The sequence below is a fragment of the Plectropomus leopardus genome, chromosome 10 (assembly GCF_008729295.1).
Source record: "Plectropomus leopardus isolate mb chromosome 10, YSFRI_Pleo_2.0, whole genome shotgun sequence".
NCBI lineage: Eukaryota > Metazoa > Chordata > Actinopteri > Perciformes > Serranidae > Plectropomus > Plectropomus leopardus.
Window position 1 is genome coordinate 27,953,433 of NC_056472.1, and position 18,071 is coordinate 27,971,503.

The 18,071-nt window shown below is 40.7% G+C and overlaps 1 protein-coding gene across 1 annotated transcript in view; it reads right to left on the minus strand.

Moving 5' to 3' along the window:
* Positions 1 to 2,666: 2,666 nt before the first annotated feature.
* LOC121948995 (kalirin-like) overlaps positions 2,667 to 18,071 on the minus strand; it is a 70,792-nt gene continuing 55,387 nt past the window's right edge. Inside the window, exons 24-39 of the mRNA XM_042494579.1 lie at positions 17,869 to 18,054; positions 17,301 to 17,472; positions 16,416 to 16,633; positions 14,223 to 14,506; positions 10,688 to 10,798; positions 7,450 to 7,540; positions 7,102 to 7,129; positions 6,700 to 6,862; positions 6,427 to 6,548; positions 6,108 to 6,239; positions 5,820 to 5,981; positions 5,359 to 5,437; positions 5,181 to 5,232; positions 4,951 to 5,099; positions 4,410 to 4,548; positions 2,667 to 3,925 (exon numbers count right to left, since the gene is read on the minus strand). Of these exons, the coding sequence (XP_042350513.1) occupies positions 3,368 to 3,925; positions 4,410 to 4,548; positions 4,951 to 5,099; positions 5,181 to 5,232; positions 5,359 to 5,437; positions 5,820 to 5,981; positions 6,108 to 6,239; positions 6,427 to 6,548; positions 6,700 to 6,862; positions 7,102 to 7,129; positions 7,450 to 7,540; positions 10,688 to 10,798; positions 14,223 to 14,506; positions 16,416 to 16,633; positions 17,301 to 17,472; positions 17,869 to 18,054 (2,646 nt within the window). The 3' untranslated portion in view covers positions 2,667 to 3,367. The remainder of the gene's footprint in view (positions 3,926 to 4,409; positions 4,549 to 4,950; positions 5,100 to 5,180; positions 5,233 to 5,358; positions 5,438 to 5,819; positions 5,982 to 6,107; positions 6,240 to 6,426; positions 6,549 to 6,699; positions 6,863 to 7,101; positions 7,130 to 7,449; positions 7,541 to 10,687; positions 10,799 to 14,222; positions 14,507 to 16,415; positions 16,634 to 17,300; positions 17,473 to 17,868; positions 18,055 to 18,071) is intronic.

Consider the following 18,071-nt stretch of genomic DNA (forward strand, 5'->3'; position numbering starts at 1 on the left):
GTTACCATGCCTGATGGTGAGATAATTGTACCTCTGATCCCTCAGGATAGAGAAATCTTGTGTTTCCAACTTGATCCAGAGTCCCTGCTGAGAAGATGAAACTGAGACGAAACAGCCGAACTCTGCTGCTTCACTGGTACCTGAATGGATCTGGTTACAGCTGCACTGATAAACACAAACAATGACACTTTGCAGATTTGCACAGATGTTGTTGTTCTAGACACCAAACAGGTGAAAGTTGCCTCTACAGAGCAAAGGTGGCTTGATTACATTTGCACCATTCTGCATCCCCGGCTGCATGAAAATAAATGCTTGCTATTGTCGTACGCTAAATGCTCGCGGGGAGGAGTTGGGGATGCCAAATGGTGAGAGGGGAGGGTTGTGAAAGCGTTTGGTGAAAGCAGAGGACAGCACTTGCGACGGCAGAAACACATTCTACTTTTTTTTTTTTTACATTCTTCATTAGAAACAAGACAGTAAATGGACACTTCTGTCTAAATCTGAGACTGACTCTGCAGCCACGTGAACTATTTTACACGACAAATGAGAATGAGGCCCAAACACTATGGTTGGTTACTCGCCACTGCGGCTGCTGGACAAATGTACAAACAGAAAAGTTTTCAGGGTGGAGTTCGTTTCCCACCCTTCACACCAAATGTCACAGATTTCTAACCTGATTTCTAAACCGTCCCTGGTGAATTTACATGCAGGTTTTCCCTGATTATTCTACTTTTTTTTGTAAACTATCTAAGCATTATTTTTGGACAAAGTATTTGTAAACAGTGATACCAACAGATTTTCATCTAGGAAGGGTTTGAGTCTCCGTCGTGCCTTCGCTGTGATCCTGTGAGGTCCAGTGTTTTCGCTCTACAAGTTCATTCAGTGATTTCCTTTTTCACTTTCACCTCCGTCCATCCATTTAAACCCAGTTCACTGTAGTTCAGTCCAGTTTAGAAGAGTCAGTGGTTTCATGTAAACTCCAGCAGTTCATTACGACGCTATTCACAACGTAAACTCTGCTGCCGCTGCACAGTCCAGCAGCTGTTCAGTGACTTCGGTTTGATTTAGTCGTCTCTAAATCTCGACACCAGACTGCTCCTGGTCACCACTGCAAAATTTCAATCTCAACCTCAGTCCTGACTTAAATAAATATTAAATAAATTAAAGGTATATCGTAGCGAGATTCAGTGCATCCAGTCCAGGAAACGTTGGTGGTTTAAATTGCAGCTACAATTGTTAATGTACATGAAATGCTATCCAGAAATCCTCTGTGGGGACTTAAGTGGTCTGTTAGGCTTCATACTAAATGGACAGGAAGAGTTAAACATCCCTTTAAAGTTGAGATTTTCTTTTGCTTTCTGACATTTAGGAGGCACCTTTTTTAATGATTATGTCCTGTGTGGAGATGACTTCCCACCAGTGATTTGGACGAGCAAATCAATTTATACTTCAGTATAGTGTGGACAAATTTAAGTTCCCCTCCTCAGATAATGATCACCATAAATTTATATTCAACAGCCGTACCCCTGAGTGAAAAGTCTGCTTTTCACCCCCGGGTTTCATTCATTAAGTTTTATTGACGGCTCTGCTAAAACTGACCTTCACATTGTTCTTCAAAGTTACTATTTCAAAATTGCCAAACTTCTTTGTTACTGTAGCTGCTATGTGTTATATGCATGGACAGTCTCAGGATCAATACTCAAACTCTAGGAATCCTGTCAAAGTGCTCTTGAGCGAGACATTGATCCAGGATGAGAACAACATCATTAAAAAGCTACTGGTGTGATCAGTCAGATTCACTTTGAAAACAAAAAATGTATATATTTCCTTTAACCTCCAGTGCTATTTACATTTTAGATTGTTTTTGCCAAGTGTTGGAAATATCGGCCATGCATTCTCTCCAATATGATGAATCTGTGTAACAATATAATTCAAAGCACCAAAAGAAAATCTGTTTTTCAGTCCACAATAGCACTACACGTGAGAGGAAATGAATGTAAATTTGATTTTGGGGTGAACTGTCCCTTTAAATCCTCTGTTAGAGTTTCTTTGTGTCGTTAATTCAAATCAGATTAGATGAACACAAATGCATCATTAGCAGTTTTGTCACAGTGTGTTACCATTTTTGCGACTGACCACTGAATGATGTCACTAGGCGGGTTTCCATTAACCCTAAAATTGTGCAAATCAAAATTGCGAATATAAAATGCGTCTAATAGAAACACATACATTTTTGGAAAATCGTCCATTTATCACAAAAAAATGTTTATGCTCGCATGTGTTGGTATTTTAGGCAATCCCTCGGGCATGATGCAGCAGGCGCCACAAGAGGTGTTATTGCATCACATAACTTCAAAAGTTGAGTGGATTATCTGGAAGTTTTGAATCCACAATTCCTCTGTGAAATTGTGGACTATCACCTCCCAGAAATCCCTCATACGTGGCCGCTCCAACATATATAAAGGGCTTGCCTTTCCATTATCACTCACATAACACACATATGCTGCCTTCAGATGGAAAAAATGACAGCTAGTGCGGTGGCTGCATTAAAATAAACCTGCTGATGTTTTGAACTTCCATCGCCGTGCTTTTTGAAATGTTATTGTGAGAGGAGAAGTTGCAAAATATCACTCAATGGAAACACAGTCATATTGCAATTGTGTTTTAGTGACATTTTTTTAAAAAAAAGCTTATGTTTTGAGCAAATCCGTAATGGAAACCCGCCTACTCACTGGTCAAGCAAAACATCACTGTAGAAAATCAAAAAGCGTTTTAAAAATATTTAGTTATATTATCTGAGGCATGGTAGCTTAGCCACGGTGGTAAAATGCCTCACAGCGAGTCCTGCAGGACTCAGTGATCCTGAACAAAGATCCTAGATTAGATTAGCTCCTGACGGGCTCTCGCCTCCAATATATCATCTATCCCTGGAAAAATAAACACTACAAATATAAACTAACATGTTGTCATTACGCCGGCTCACAGTGTGTTTCCTAAATGCTCATTTTTTTTCAACTTTGAGGTAATGTCTTTGGGTTCTTTTGGGGTGTTTTAGGCAGTTTATGGGACCTGCTTCATATGTAATGGTTGATACTCGGTGAACAAAGATCACATGAAGTGTTAGTCAGTACTTAAATATCATACAGCAATAAATTTCAAATAATTTTTCTGCTTAGAAGTTTGGTCTGGTGGTGACAGAGAGGTCCTGTTAGCAGGAAGTAAATCTGGCACCACTGGAAGGATTCAGGCACCTCTATCACTCACACATTAATAAATACTAAGGAGAATTAAATGCTTAAAGTGTACTGTAATGTTATCGTGGTACCCTGGTGTTCACGTTGTTATCGACACTCAGAGCTCGTCTCCGTCACAGTGTGTTGCCCATGCTGCTGCTCACCAGCCCTTTGATATTGGTGATGGGCCGAACGTCATGCAGCTGTCTCCTTCGGTCAATGAATGTGGCCAACCGCGTCGTGTCCAGGGGCGTCTTGGAGTACTCCCCGCCGTGTGCACCCCCGCGGCCCACCCACGGGTGCTGCAGACAGGAAGTAGCGCTCGGCCTCTTCCTGGGATCCTGCTGCAGCACCGAGGACACAAAGTCCCTTGCAGCCTGGCTCACATCGCGGAAGTACTCATCCGGGAAGCAGAAGTCCAGGCGGCAGATATTGACGCAGGTTTCTTCTGGGGATTCATCCAGAAATGGGGAGACGCCGCTGAGCATCACGTAGGCCAGAACGCCGATGCTCCACACGTCTGTAGCGACAGAGACCGGAGTCCCACGGATGAGCTCAGGTGCAGCGAACTCTGGGTTTCCGAGTAGGAGGTGGACGTAGCGGCGGTGGGCGGACAGCTGGACAGCATCGCCGAGGTCGATGAGCTTAATGCCCGGAGTCGGGGTGTGGAGGTCCACCATGATGTTCTCAGGCTGCAGGAGAGAGAAACAGATTCAGCAACAGATGGAAGTGAATGATTTGGTGATAAACTGTGCAGGGTTTTCTTTAAAAAAACATGTAGTCTTATACAAAAATGATCCTTTTAAACCATCACTTATGACCCACTTGAACTATGTACCATGTAAGATCGGGACATTAAAGCAAAAACATAGCAAGCAGGTGTGAGACCGTCAGCAGCACACGATTAAGAGGAAGCTACGTGGACATAGCGCCTAAAAAATCATAAGGTGACACCAAGCAGAGCGAAACTGGGGTTCTCTGGTGATACTGTTTAAATACAGTGATTTCACCATTCCTGCATAGTATACCATGAATTCTGATATAAATCCTTAAAATATGACAAAAAATTGGACATGCATCATAAAGAGAACGTGTACATTTTCAAAGCACAAATGCACATAATTAAGACTTAAAAAGTCTTCAATTATCGAGCGCACAGACATGCGTGGTTCTCACCTTCAGATCCAGGTGTGCTACTCTGCAGGTGTGAAGGTGCTGCAGGGCCTCGAGTGTCTCTCTGATGAAGAACGCCACCTTCTCCTCCATCAACTCATCGTGGGCGACAAGGTAATCGAGTAAACGACCATCTTCCAGCCTGACACACACACAGACAATCACAGGCGTTATCTAATGCTTTAAAGCCAATTTGACATTGTGGCCAAACCGCATTACTTCAACTTCTGGGTCCGTCACATGATGCAATTTGGCACTAAAAGATTTTTTTATTTTTTAAACCACAGACTAACAGTGGGAAAAAGACACCTGTACACCAGGGGATATATTTTCTTGACTGTCACAATCACCATGAAATGACTAACTTAATTTTCAGAATTAGCGCCATTAAGTCTAAATACATTTTGAAATTCTCGACGAGCTGCACAATTAAATCAATTCATCCTCATTCAAGTTAGCAGAGGGCTAAACAGGAAGTCAGCCACTCCGCCAGCAGTGCGCTTGCTCAGTTAGTTTTCATTTTTCTTAGTTTAGTCAAACTTACAGCTCCAGGATCAGCATCAGAGAGGTTGGAGACTCGTATGTGTCCAACAACGCCACCAGCTGGTGATGCTGTACGTGTCGGAGCACGTCCGCCTCATGAGCCACCTGCTCCTTCTTCTGCATCTTCTTACTCACAAACTTAACCGCAACCTGAACAAAATGAAAGCAACATTTAACGGCAGACTGAAAGACAAAACAACACAACAGATCAGTCTGTCAGAGAAGCCGTACCTCTTTCTTTGTGGACTTGTTGAGACATTTTCTCACCACTGAGAATCGTCCCCTTTTAAGAAGAGAGAGAGCACAAAAAGACAGGAAAGGCTGAATTTAAAAAACACAAAACTTTCGGACTGGAAATCAGGTTTTGGGTTGTGAAGGACATTATTTTGAAAGTCTGTGAATTGTTTACCTTCCAATCTCACAGATCTCAGAGAAAGTCGACTCAAAGTTTTCTTTCCACTGGATGCCTGTTCCATCATAGCCAGAGTCTGCACAGAGAAAGTTTTCATTTTCAACACTAGCAGGAATTTAGTTTTACTTTTGTCTAACAAACTATGGACGCGGGAGATAAGATACGATACAATAAGATGTGAGAGAATGACAAACTCAGAAGTTCAGGGGCTCTGTAAGTTTATTTTTTCTAATGCCTGGTGCATAAGAAAGTTCAACTCTTTTTTTCCGCCATTTTGATTTTACTCTTTGAAATGCAAAAAAAAAAAAGAAATCCCTAATGCGAGGCCCTAACATTCTTCTGTAATCATGTCTACATTACACTCTTGGACAGAAAAAAAAACATCATTTCCAAAAATGTTGAACTATTTCTTTGAAGATGAAAATAGAGTGTGAAACAGTTTGTGTGTGCACACTTACTGCTGCTGGGCAGTGTGACCATATTTGAGGGCTCCGATGGCGGGCCGAGCCCCCAGCGGTTGGAGGCTCGCACTCTGAACTGATAGTGACCTCCGGGGATCAGAGCGTCGATCTGAACACACTCCTCTCTGCTGCTGGCCACCTGTTGCCATAGCAACGAGTCTGAGGGGGAGAGAGGAGAAAAGTTGAGTTATTTTAAACATTTCAAAGGAAAAAATACATGCATATACACACACACACACACGCATGCACACGCATGCACACGCACGCACGCACACACGCACGCACCTTCCTGTCTGTACTCCACAGTGTAGCTGCTGACGGCACAGTGAGCAGATGAAGCCGGAGGAGGCCAGTGGATCATCACCGCTGTGCTGCTGGCCTCCTGGGCCACCGGTCTCCCAGGGGCTGCTGGGATACCTGCATGAGACAAAATAAACATAAATGCACTCGACAAACCACAGCATGTGTTCTGTTAAGAAGCTGTTTAACATCGCGGTTACAGAAGGTGTAAAAATCGAAAGCAAAATCTTTCTGTACCATTACACTTTTGTCTATCCCTGACTTGAGTTGCTATTTTCTGTGAAATGAAATCCAGGAGTGTTACCTTGCACTTTAATGGAGGCGGAGGAGGAAGCAGACCCGTGGTCGTTCACGGCAACGCAGGTGTAGATGCCAGTGTCCTGAGGCATCAGATTACAGATCTTCAACAAGATGTCACCTGTATCCCTGGAGATAAGAAGGAAGAGGAACGTGAAAATGACAAGAGAGAGTAGAAAAAATATGAGAGGGAAGATGGGAGGAAGGCAGATATAAGTGATGTCAGTCGGTGCAAAACAAAGGAAACCGCACATGTATGCACACGTGAACTCTGTGTTACCTGATATCTATGGTGAAGCGGCTGTTGCTGGTCACTGGGTTCTGGTCGGGGCCCTTCAGGGTGACTGTGGGTTTGGGTCGTCCACAGACTTTACAGCAGAGGACCACAGTCTCTCCGAACGCACACACCACGTCTGACAGAGGGTTGAGGAACTCTGGAGCCACTGCACACAGAAAACACATCACTAAATCAGACAGTTTTCTACTCATAGTTTAAAAAAAGACATTACATCATTACATTTATCATGCAATTTAAATTTGAAAAATGTGTCCTTCAGATAGTGGCAAAGGCAAACAGAGGGGTCCAATGGTTGGTGAACATGGTGTTATTCTTTCCCATCATATCACAACTACTAATATATTGGACAATAAGCTGACTCAGACTGCTTCATGTGTCTCTTACCTTCCTGGATGAAGTTCGGGTTAAGAAGCTGAAAAAAAGATACGGTCAAAGTTAAAAGTTTGAGGAGGCTAAGTTTTTCAAGACATAACAAAAATACAATTTCAAGAACAACACAAAAGCATGTTATAATATTTAAAAGGACAAAACCAACAATATATTTCATGTTTTCTGTCCACACAAACATAATATATTTCTCTGCTATTTTCCACTTTTTTTTTAGATATTTTTGAAGATAATTTTGATAAAGGAAACTTCACTAAGACTTTTTTAAATGCATAAACAAAGAAGAAAAAAAAGAAACAAGACAGAAAGAACAAAAGAAAGAAATAAAAACAGGTGTGTGCATACCTCCATGCCTGTTTTTGGGTCAAGGTCATCATCACAGTCTGACTCATCTGAAGTGTGAACGTCCTGGAGCAGAACGGAGGAGGAAGAGGAGAGTCGAAGAACCGGAGAGGAGAGGGTGAGACGTGGGGTTTAAAGGAGGGGTAAGGGTTAAGGAAACATCAACAAGGAAGCGAGGACAACAAAGAAATTTGGAATAATGGAAGTGAAGAACAAGAGAATGGGAGAGGAAATACGGAAAAACAGAAGGGAAATAGAGGAGTGAACAAAGCTCCAAGGAAGGGAGGCAAAAGAGGAGGAAAGAGCAGAGGAAGAACATTCATAGCAAAAATGAGAGGAGCAAATTCAAGATGAGGAGAAAGGGAAGTGAGGAGGATTAAAAAAATATTGGGAGTACGTGTGTTTATTACTCTGTGGCTTTAATCTTGGCTGCTGAAGGGGCTTCTGTGCTCTGCACACTGATACTCACCTGAAAGCTGTTCAGTCATGTTTAGCTTTACGTCACTGCTCCCTCGTTCTCTCTATATACATAATTCTTCCTTTCTTAAGCTGAATGGCATATCCAACAATTTTACCAAGCAGAAATCAACCATTGCTAAATGTTAAAGTCAATGCAGAAGCGCTGTTAACTGTAACGGCCACTATACGCAACTCCAAGAAAATTCTTTATCATATCTAGAAACACAATTAGCCTCTTAAAAGCCAATTGCAAGTAAAAAACAAAACAAAAACAAAAACAAAAAACCCATCATAATAAATAAATAAATCAAAATAAAATTTAAAAAATATGATTCTTTAAAATGCAGAAATGGCAGCAAAAAGGTAAGTCTATTTCTGGGCATCAAAATGCCAATGTTGATGTCACAGTCCCTTCAATCATTTGTCTGGTGCCTAGTTTACACCACGTGACTTTAGCCTTTATTTTCCGCTCGGCAAAAGCTTTTGGAAATCCTGAACAAAATGCCCAGATCAGAGGCAAATCAGCATTGGCTTGACACTCGCAAATCCGCTCTCAAGTGTTGCGTGTGAAAAAGGAGCTGAAAGGCCTGTTGATGCATTGCAGTCAATCCCCAGATATTTAGTATGCTTAATAAATGGGGAGCTTGTCAGTGAGCTACAGCAAATGAGAGCACTAATAATGGGTTGAGGACAGAGACAAACAGCACTGGGGGGCTTTTCAAGTGAGTGTGTGTGATTTAGAGAGAGAAGGTGGAAGGTGGACTATTGCACTCAACGTTACCGTAAGTTATCTGCCTACTAACTTGCTCTGAACTCTGTTTTGTCACTTTTTGACTTTGATGATTACACAAAAGATCCTGCAATGTGTGAACCATGTTGCTTGTCAGTCATGTAGTGTGAAAACCGCCAAAAACCCAACATGGATGCTCACATGGGTGTCGTTACTGTTGTAGTAATTTTCTTGGTGTTGATGGCGCTTTATAGTCTAGGATCTAAATTTTGTCTTGCACTCAGCAGCAGGCAGGATCCATGTTCATAAATAATCACATTTCTTATATTGATACAAATAAAAAGCAAAGATATTAAACCCAGAGATGACTCCAAATGTCATGTTTAAGTGAGGTTGTCCCGATCCAGACTTACACAAACTTTAGATCTCGTCATACCTTATGAAAGTGATAGTTTTGGGATTTTTGAAGTGGGGCTGCATGAGATACTTATGTATAGTCAGTGTTTGCAAAAAAAAAAATCCAAACTATCCCTTTAAATAACTATTCACTGCCTTCATGTAGAAACTCTTTCAGGCTGGATGCTGAGCAGAAGTAATTCATGTTTTACATACATGTATAAAACAGGGAAACATAAAAAGAAGTGATACAGTAAATTATCTTCATGTGACTATAAACATGACAACTCACATCTATCCACTCTGTTACCATGATACACAAAAAAACACTTGTTGGTGTGCTTTATAATGTTAGTCCACTGCTACAGAAAACACTGGTTAGCACAGCAGAGTAAAAAACAAATTCAAACTTAAATCAATACATTGGCAAATTCTACCTCTAACCATGCACAGGGAGGGAGAAATAAATCACAACACAAAAAGAAAATAAGACTTTATTTTCAAGTCAGTGCATTTGAGGGTTTGGGGTTAAAACAAAAGGTTTAAATAAAACTTGCAGTGTTCTTCTCTAGTGGTTCTCAACCCATCAAATATTTTGTTTGTCACTTTCACTTACATAATTAGTTTTTCAGTTATATTTAAGTGGTACCCAGCCAACTTAAATCTCAGGGTCTGTAGACACCAGCATTTATAACATGATTATTTGAATTGTAATCATTTCACTGCAGTGGAATTGTCGTGATTGGTAGATTTACTGTCTTTTTGAACTTAAACGCAAAACCCTGCACTGTAGCCTGATTTTTTATTTATGTATTTGAGTCAGAAGTGAGGTATTTTGACAAGATTCTCAGCTGCCCTGACATCATCCTTTTATCAACAATAATGTCTGCGCTTTGTTCTGCGGTTGTATAAAACAAAAAAGTTGCGGTCCCTACTGATGCTGGCTCGACCATTGGCTGTTTTAGTGGTAATTGGTTTTGAACAATCAGTGGTCCACAGCTCACTTGGAATCGCAGTAATGGTGGTACTAAAAAAAGTAAAAGGTACATGCAACTTTTGCCAATGGAAAACCAAAACAGAACGGTTCCAAGGAAGTCGAGTCGTGCCGTACCATGCAGTGGAAATGCTGCATTTGTCACCAAACTTCCAGGATCATATATTTTACACGACAAATTAATTTTGTTCTGCCATTTTTTGGTCTGAACAGGCACTTTACCCTACTGCTACATTACCCATAATAAAAGAAATAAATTAGTATAAATTAATTTAGGCTCTACTTGATACAAAACTAATTTAAGTTATGCCTCAGCCTTAAGTCATGGTTTGCTTATTAGCCAATCAGTGCTTTAGTTCACTACCTGATCCATAAATGAAAAACATACTGAACGAAGCACGGTCCATAAAAGTTGCTGCAGGTTGAGAACCACCGCTGGAGTCAAAAAGAGACACAGCAACGACTGTGTGTGTTTGTAGGTCTGCACACACACATGCGCGCACACACCACGGGTTAGGAAGAAAAATAAAAAACCAAGTGGGGGCAGGTGAGGGAATTCGGCACACACATATGACATCACCAGCGTGCGCCGTCGGCCTGCGTTACTCACTTTGCCCTTCGCCCTGGTGGCGGGGGAGGCGAGCGTTGGAGGGGGTGTGGTTTCTTTGGGCTTACGGAGGAGGCCATTCTCCTGGCCTCGGACCCCCACCAATGAGCCGTCCTTGGCTTCAGCGCGCTTCCTGGCACGCAGTGTGTTCCATGACAAAGACTTCCTGTACGGTACAGGAACGAGAAACATCAACCAGCCAATCAGAGAGAAGCTCAGCGGAGTCCAGCTCAGTCTGGCTGCAGAGGCAACGTGGCTGTCAGGTCTCGACTCTCTCAGGGACCCTCTGAAGCTTTTTTTTTTTTTTTTTTAAATTTTTACCCTCTGTAGCTTTTTTTATTATTTATTTTTTACCCTCTATAGCTTTTTTCAAAAAATGCTTTTACCCTCTGTAAATTTTTTTTATTATTTTTTTTTTACCCTCTATAGCTTTTTTTTTTTTTTTTTAAAAAAATTTATTTTTTTCCCTCTGTAGCTTTTATTTATTTTTTTACCTACTGTAGCTTTTATTTATTTATTTTTTATCCTCTGTAGCTTTTTTTAATTTATTTATTTTTAACCCTCCGTAGCTGTCAAACGGTCGAGATGTGTGTGTGATGTCATGTTTTATCCTAATGATGCATAACTTATTTTCTGTCTCACTTCTCATCTTTTGTGTTTTCTTTGTATCCATAAAGATCAAGCCAATATGGACCTGGAGAGACACCAGAATTACGTATGATGTATTAAATCAAAGGATATTTCTTTTCTGTGTTACCATAGATGCTGGGGTTTCTATTATGTTTGTCAGTACGTCTGTTGGCGTCCTTGTGTGTAATGGCAGAGGGTCCTGACAGAGTCAATGTTGCCTGAAGCTGCAGCCAAACTCAGGAGAGGAAGGACAGAGTGACAGAGTACAGTGGTCTGACTTTATTGAGACAGAAATAAAGTTAGACTGGAGGAAAGAGCGACAGAGAAACGTGAGACAAACAGTGATAAAATCTGTACAGAAACAACACTGTAACTTGTTTTCAATAATCACACCGGCAATTCAGCACGCTTGTGCCTCCTGTTGACTCAGAAATAATTTATGTTAATTTATGTTAACTCATTTACTCTTGAACATGAGCAGTGACAAGATTTGCGGCCAAACTCCTTTCTTTTGACTAAAAAGTAGAGGATGAAAGAATCCTCCACAGTGATTGAAAAATGTATATAACTGTCTAAATAATATTACTTTTTTAAGTGTCGTATGTTATATCATAGATCATATTAACCATTACTTGGGGCTACTTTGTCAAACCAGTAGAAAAACTTGGAGGCAGTTTTTTAGTGCCATTACTCACATAATTTTTGTCAATTCATAAATAAAAAAGAAGTTTATAGTGGTCAACACCCATTTTTTACAGCCTTACATCCTTTCTTTTGCAAAGCTAACATTACACCACAAAGCAGCTGCATTTCTCATCATTTTTACACTTTTGAATTCATATTACAAGTCTGTACCTTCTGTGGAGTGTCAAACCGTTGAGTTAGTAAAAACTGAAACAAAAAAGGTAACAAAATAAATGTCACTACAACATATAACAAATACATAAAGCTGAAATTAAACATACAGGGGAAAGTGCAGCGAATAATTGTATACATGTTGCTCTAATGTTAGGTGAAGAAATGTTCAGAGCTCTTACACTTTATAGTCATCAATTCTCAATAAATAAATCCTGTTATCGCTTGACTAAGTCTAATTTCCTGAAAAGGAGGATCCTCATGATATAACCTTCAAAATCGTTAATGATAGTTGCGTGAGTGAATTTCTGCTGTCTTCCTTCTCTTCATTACTCAGGAAAAATGTTGGCATTGTTTCTGCATACCACAGATTTCTTAAATTTGTGCGTTATTATGTGAGGATACATTGTACTTTGTTTCAGCTGTACTGTGTTAACGTGTGGTTAGGTTTAAGCACAAAAAGCACTTGGCTATGGTTAGGAAAACATCATGTTTTGACCATATAATTCCTGCTTTTGGGAACACAATCCCATATGAAAATGCAGCAATGTCTCCATTAAATAAAATAGCTTTTTGTGGCACTATACTCACAAAAAAAAGTTAAATAAAAAGTGACAGGTCACTAAGAAAACCCCACATTTGGCACCTAAAATAAAGCTGGAAACACAACTATGACTTGCTAAAAAACAACCGGTCTTATGGTTTGCTGGTCTCAAACCATCACCCACTCCACCTACCAATGAGACAGCTCATTCAGTCAAGTCAACTACATCAATTTAGAAACATAGATACGGTACATATAAAACAAATGGAACTTATCCAAGGTTTGCAATAAAGTACAATACCAACATATTTGTTTGCAACTAGGCTGCTTCCTTCTAAGCCTATTAAATCTTTCTTTTAGTATGACAGTGTACACAGAAGCAGGCAGACCGCTCAGTTTAACATTTGCTGTTGTAGTTTATTTACAAATATTAAAAACTACAATCACCTTCAGCCTAACGCAGAACAAAACAACTTCACCTTCACGTCGCTTTGCTAACTCATGCTCAAGTCCAAAAGGTTTATTTTACAAATTTAAAATACATTTAAAATCATTATTATTAGACTACCAACAGTACAATGCTGACCGTTGCCATTAAACGCAACATATTGCACAGCCTGACTTCATTCATATTTTTTCTCATCTTAAATAGTGCAAAAGGGATTTTTTTTTAACAGGAATGTTCTAGAGCCTCAGTTGAAATTAACTTTGTACAGTGAACTGCTGACATAATAAACAAAATCAACATGGAGGAGGAAACAAAATCCAACTTTGTCCGTAAAATAAAATAATAATTAACAAGGCAGAAAAACAACAACAACAACAACAAGAGGAATAAACACAAATGTGTGTATAGATTGCCACAGACAACAAAATAAATCTTCTCCACTGCGGAGAACGGGGCTGAGTCCACCTGAATGCCCCAGGTGAGTTTTTTTCTTTCCAAAATGGTAAAAAGAAAAAAAAATCAAAAAAAGAAGAAAAGCAGGGTGTTAGGAACTGAAATAAGAGTCCGGTTTTAGCTCCACATGAGTGTCAGTGGTTTTCTTGCTCTGGTTTTTCAGAGTCAGCTACAAGTTACAAGATTTTCTATCCAGTCTATTTCTGTGGGATAAATCCTCAGTACTCGTTTACATGGAAAATTATCAGTGTGAGTGTGTTTTAGTTCGGTTGCAAGCCTGAAATCCATTTTCATGTAGTTGCCACAGAGCCGTCAAGTGACAATGGCTCAGAAATAAAACTGTCACTGCAGCAGCTTAACGGACAGTAAGAGTACCTTTTACCCCCGAGGAGCAACAAGTCAGGAGTTAAAATACAAAAAAAAAGTCTCCTGAGAGGTCCAAGAGTTCGTTTTTAAAGGGAGGAGGAAGAGGAGGGACAGGATATGAGGGTGGGAGGAGTTAGGGGGTGAGGGCAGAGGCAGTGAGAGTTAAGCCGATTCAAAAACAAAAACGTGTAGACAGAGTTTGTCACCTCATCCAATCCAAGTGCTTGGTGTGAAGCCCAACCAGAAGTGCGTCTGTCTGCAGGTAAAGAAGTGCTGGGTGGGTGGGGGACTTACTTGATGTTGTTGGCATCGGCCACCGCCGCAGAGAAGGATGAAGTAGAAGAGGAGTCTTTTATGGACTTTGTGAGCGGGCCCAAGATGTGTCCCGGCACCCAGCCCTCCGCAGCAGGCGATTGGCTGTTGGCTGGCCGGTAAACAAGGTACATGTTCTGCTGATTGGTGGCCAGGATCTGGACTGTCTCCCCCTGACTGACGCAGATCTCATTCTCTTTGAGCGCCGAGTAGTCCTGAGAGACCAACATGGTGGAGGAGACGCCGTTACAGCCTCCTTCGATGTCCTGTGGAGGAGAGGAGAGGATGGCGGAAAGAGAGGAGAAGACAAGAGGAGAAAAACACAAAGAGGAGGAGACCAAAGAAAGGATGGAAATGACAAATGAAAAGAAGAGGAGGAGAATTGAGGACAAGGTTAAGGTGAGTCTATGTGGGTTGGATAACAGTCCTGTTGGCTGTGATGCCGTTACAGCCGATCCAAACCTGAGGAGGAGCAGAGGGAGGTCAGGAGCAATGAGGAGGAGGAGGAACAATGAAAACCAGAATGTCAGCATTCTGTTCAGGCTTTCTTTTTCAAAGCAGTCTTTTAACTGAAAGTTAAAACAGCTGATTACCTCTACAAAAAATATCTGCAAGCAAGTCTTAAGCGATGCGTGGGTCAAAGTTTTTTAAAACCCGATCCAACCTGGCACTTATTAATCAATGACGCAAACCTGTGAACCAGAGCTGAAAGTTTGTGGTAGCGACCTACTTGCTGTTGGCTGTATGTCATTTCCAGTTAATATCACAATTTAAAATGTGTTTTTTCCGTTTTAAAAAGTACAAATAACACAAGACAGCAAGTGCTCACTGGTCTTTTAAATGTTAATCTTAAGCCTGTGATCTCAAGTGCACAACTGATAACCTAAAGGGTTTGTTTACATGAGTGCATAGCCGATAGGTACAGTGGTTTGTTTACATTACATTACAAAGGTAGATGATTAACAGATTCACTGTGGACAGAGAGACGCTTGCTGTAATGTCACAGTGTAAGGCCTACATATTTAAAGAAGGAAATATTTTTACCAGACATTATGACCAGAGAGATGTAAATATGTCAGAGCTTAACACATTTTCCTAATCAAAAGCCGAAAAAAAAAAGAAGAAAAACTGAGCACAGCAGTGCTGATGAGAAAGCTGCTTGTTGAGAGTCAGAGACAGAGAGGAGACAGGAAGAGGAGGCGTAAAGTTGGTTAAAAATGCCACAAAAATAGCAGCAAATGTGGGCAGGATCAATGCAGGTTGTTGTAAGCTGACTTGAATAACAAGTGCTCAAACTACGACCATAACATAACACAGATGGCATGTACAATTTGCAATTGTGCAGTCTTATTATCTAAAATTAAATAACAATGATAAATAGAATAATTCTATAAGCAGATGTCAGAGAGGTTTTTTTGAGATTTGCTGCTGCTGCCTCCACCCTGATTGATGGAGTATTTAAAAGTCATTTGAAAATGACATTTGTAAAACTTCTCTTACCAGGAACCCAATTTCTGGTTATTATGGATGATCCTCATACCTGGTTAATGGTTTTCATTTCCTTTTTGTTAGCGTAAGTAGACATTTTAGCAGCACACATCTTAGAAAGATGTTGAAAAAGAACATTGTTCTATTTTAGCAGAGTGTCACTTTAACTTGTGACTAAAAATGTGTGTTTTTAGGAACATTTCTCCCTTGACGAGGGTCAAGGTGTTTGGCAGGCTGTAAATCACAGAGTGAGCAGACTATCCAGTTTCCTGCAGACAACAAAAGGTTTTGAGTCAAACTAGGCCACAAAGAGAACAGCTTGCTATGTGTATGTATATATATACCCACACTGTATGCTGCTACACCTGCAGTAGCCCAGATTTTACCCTTGGTTTTTAGGGAACAAGTAACACTCACAGACATCGTGAAGGGGAAAAGTGTGCTTGATGCCCCAGTTCACCAGCTGTCTGCTGCAGTCTACAGTTAAAGGCTAAAAGCTAAGTCTAGACAATACAAGAAAAAAAGTAGCTATGTGTCTGAAACCAGACTCGGATGAGCTTGCTGATAAATTATGAAACATTAGACTTGTGAAAAATCTAGAAAACACTAAGAAACCTGATCAAATTTAAAACCAACGAGCCTGTTCTCCTCCCATCAGGTGTGTTCAGGCTGTTAGCAGGAACTCACCCTGGAGTCAAAACATGTCGAACCACCGTTGGAGGTAGACACTTTCATCTGGGTCCTCCCTCTCTCTGTCTCCTTCTCGCCGAGCCCGACAGCCGAGGACGGACGGCTGTGAGACGACATACCGGGCCGGTTCCCGCAAGACGAGCGGTTCCTGGTGAGTGAGGAGCTGCTGCCTGCTCCGCCCTTCTCCTTCTGGTACTCAATGGGAGACTGGAGAGCTTCAAACACACACAGATGGAACATTTATATTCCTCTTGAATGAATTAATGAATAAATGAGAGTTTTGGATCCTATTTGTTTTGCTGTAGTTAAAGTACATTTCAGCCCATTCTCTATACTCTAACATTAAATGTTGGCCTACCTTTCGGGCAGCTGTTGTTTTCAAAATTCTTACCAGCACTCCATGAAAATATACTTGCAGAAACTTGCTTGAAATAGGTAACAGTTAACACATGGCCTTTCTTTTCCCCCCTTAAAGCTGAATTATGATCATGTGTAATTCAGTTTCATGGGGGAATACATTTTCTTTGAGCATTCACACGCAATCTGGAAATCTGAACATCCAAATAGTCAGTTATCTTAGTATAAATTAAATAAACAGTCCTTTTCATTCGATGTGCCGATTGATTTTTTTCATTTTGTAGCTAAGCAACAAAAAACAAAAGATGCTTTTAAGCAACCAGATAACTGATGTCCTGGTACAAAGAGTTGCTTGTAGTGATGATATTCTAAGAAAAGTCATCGAATTAGCGTTCTAAGAATTTCCTGTTACAGTTAAGACTAGATCATACTCAAGATAAAAGTTAGTTACAAAATCTCTTAGCCCTTAAGAGAGTTCCTCAGATAAAAATCCTGTTCGGAGTAAGAAGGAGGACTTTTTCTCACCGGACAGGAAGTTGCTCTGAGCATCCAGAACATCCTGGATGTGTCGGACCCAGACCTGCTTGATGTCGACGTTGGCGGCCTGCAGAGTGAAACGTTCCGACGAGCCCCGACATGACAAGACGAACTTACACGGATCGTTATCGGCGCTGTCCTCCAGACCCAGGTAGGATACCTGTGGAGAAGAGTAGGTTAAGAAAGAGCAGTTTAAGCTGAGCGACTATCAGTTATTCAGCATAGATCAAATTATTTAAAGAGCAGCTCAACACCCAGTTTTAATGTGAACACGAGCCTTTCCTAAATTCAATTCAAACCCTGATACAGTTCATCATAGATTTTTGAGGTTCAAGTGAACAAAACAGCCCAAATTTTTCTGGAATTGAGGAAAAAAACACTTATTTTGTGATGAATACTGTAAAATGGTGTCAGGATCAATAGATAGTGTGATAAAGTGACTCTATTTCTATGTATTTAATTATTCTACTAAATCAAAAAGGTGGATTTTGTGATATTTTGAAAATGTGCATCCTAAATCTTATTCCCCATAAGAAGAGCCCCAGCCTCTGTGTACCTTGATGCTCTTCTTGAACTGATATCCAGGTGTAGACGATCCTTTCCTCAGCAGCTCACTGAAGATGACAATCTGCTCAAAGAGGAAAACTCGTCGCTCTTTGGAGCGCGACAGGACGCCGGCATCCTGCTCTGTTACAAAGAAGGTTTCCTGCTGCAGCAGTTTGCCCTGGCAGGTGAGTTTACCCTGCAGAGAAAATGGTT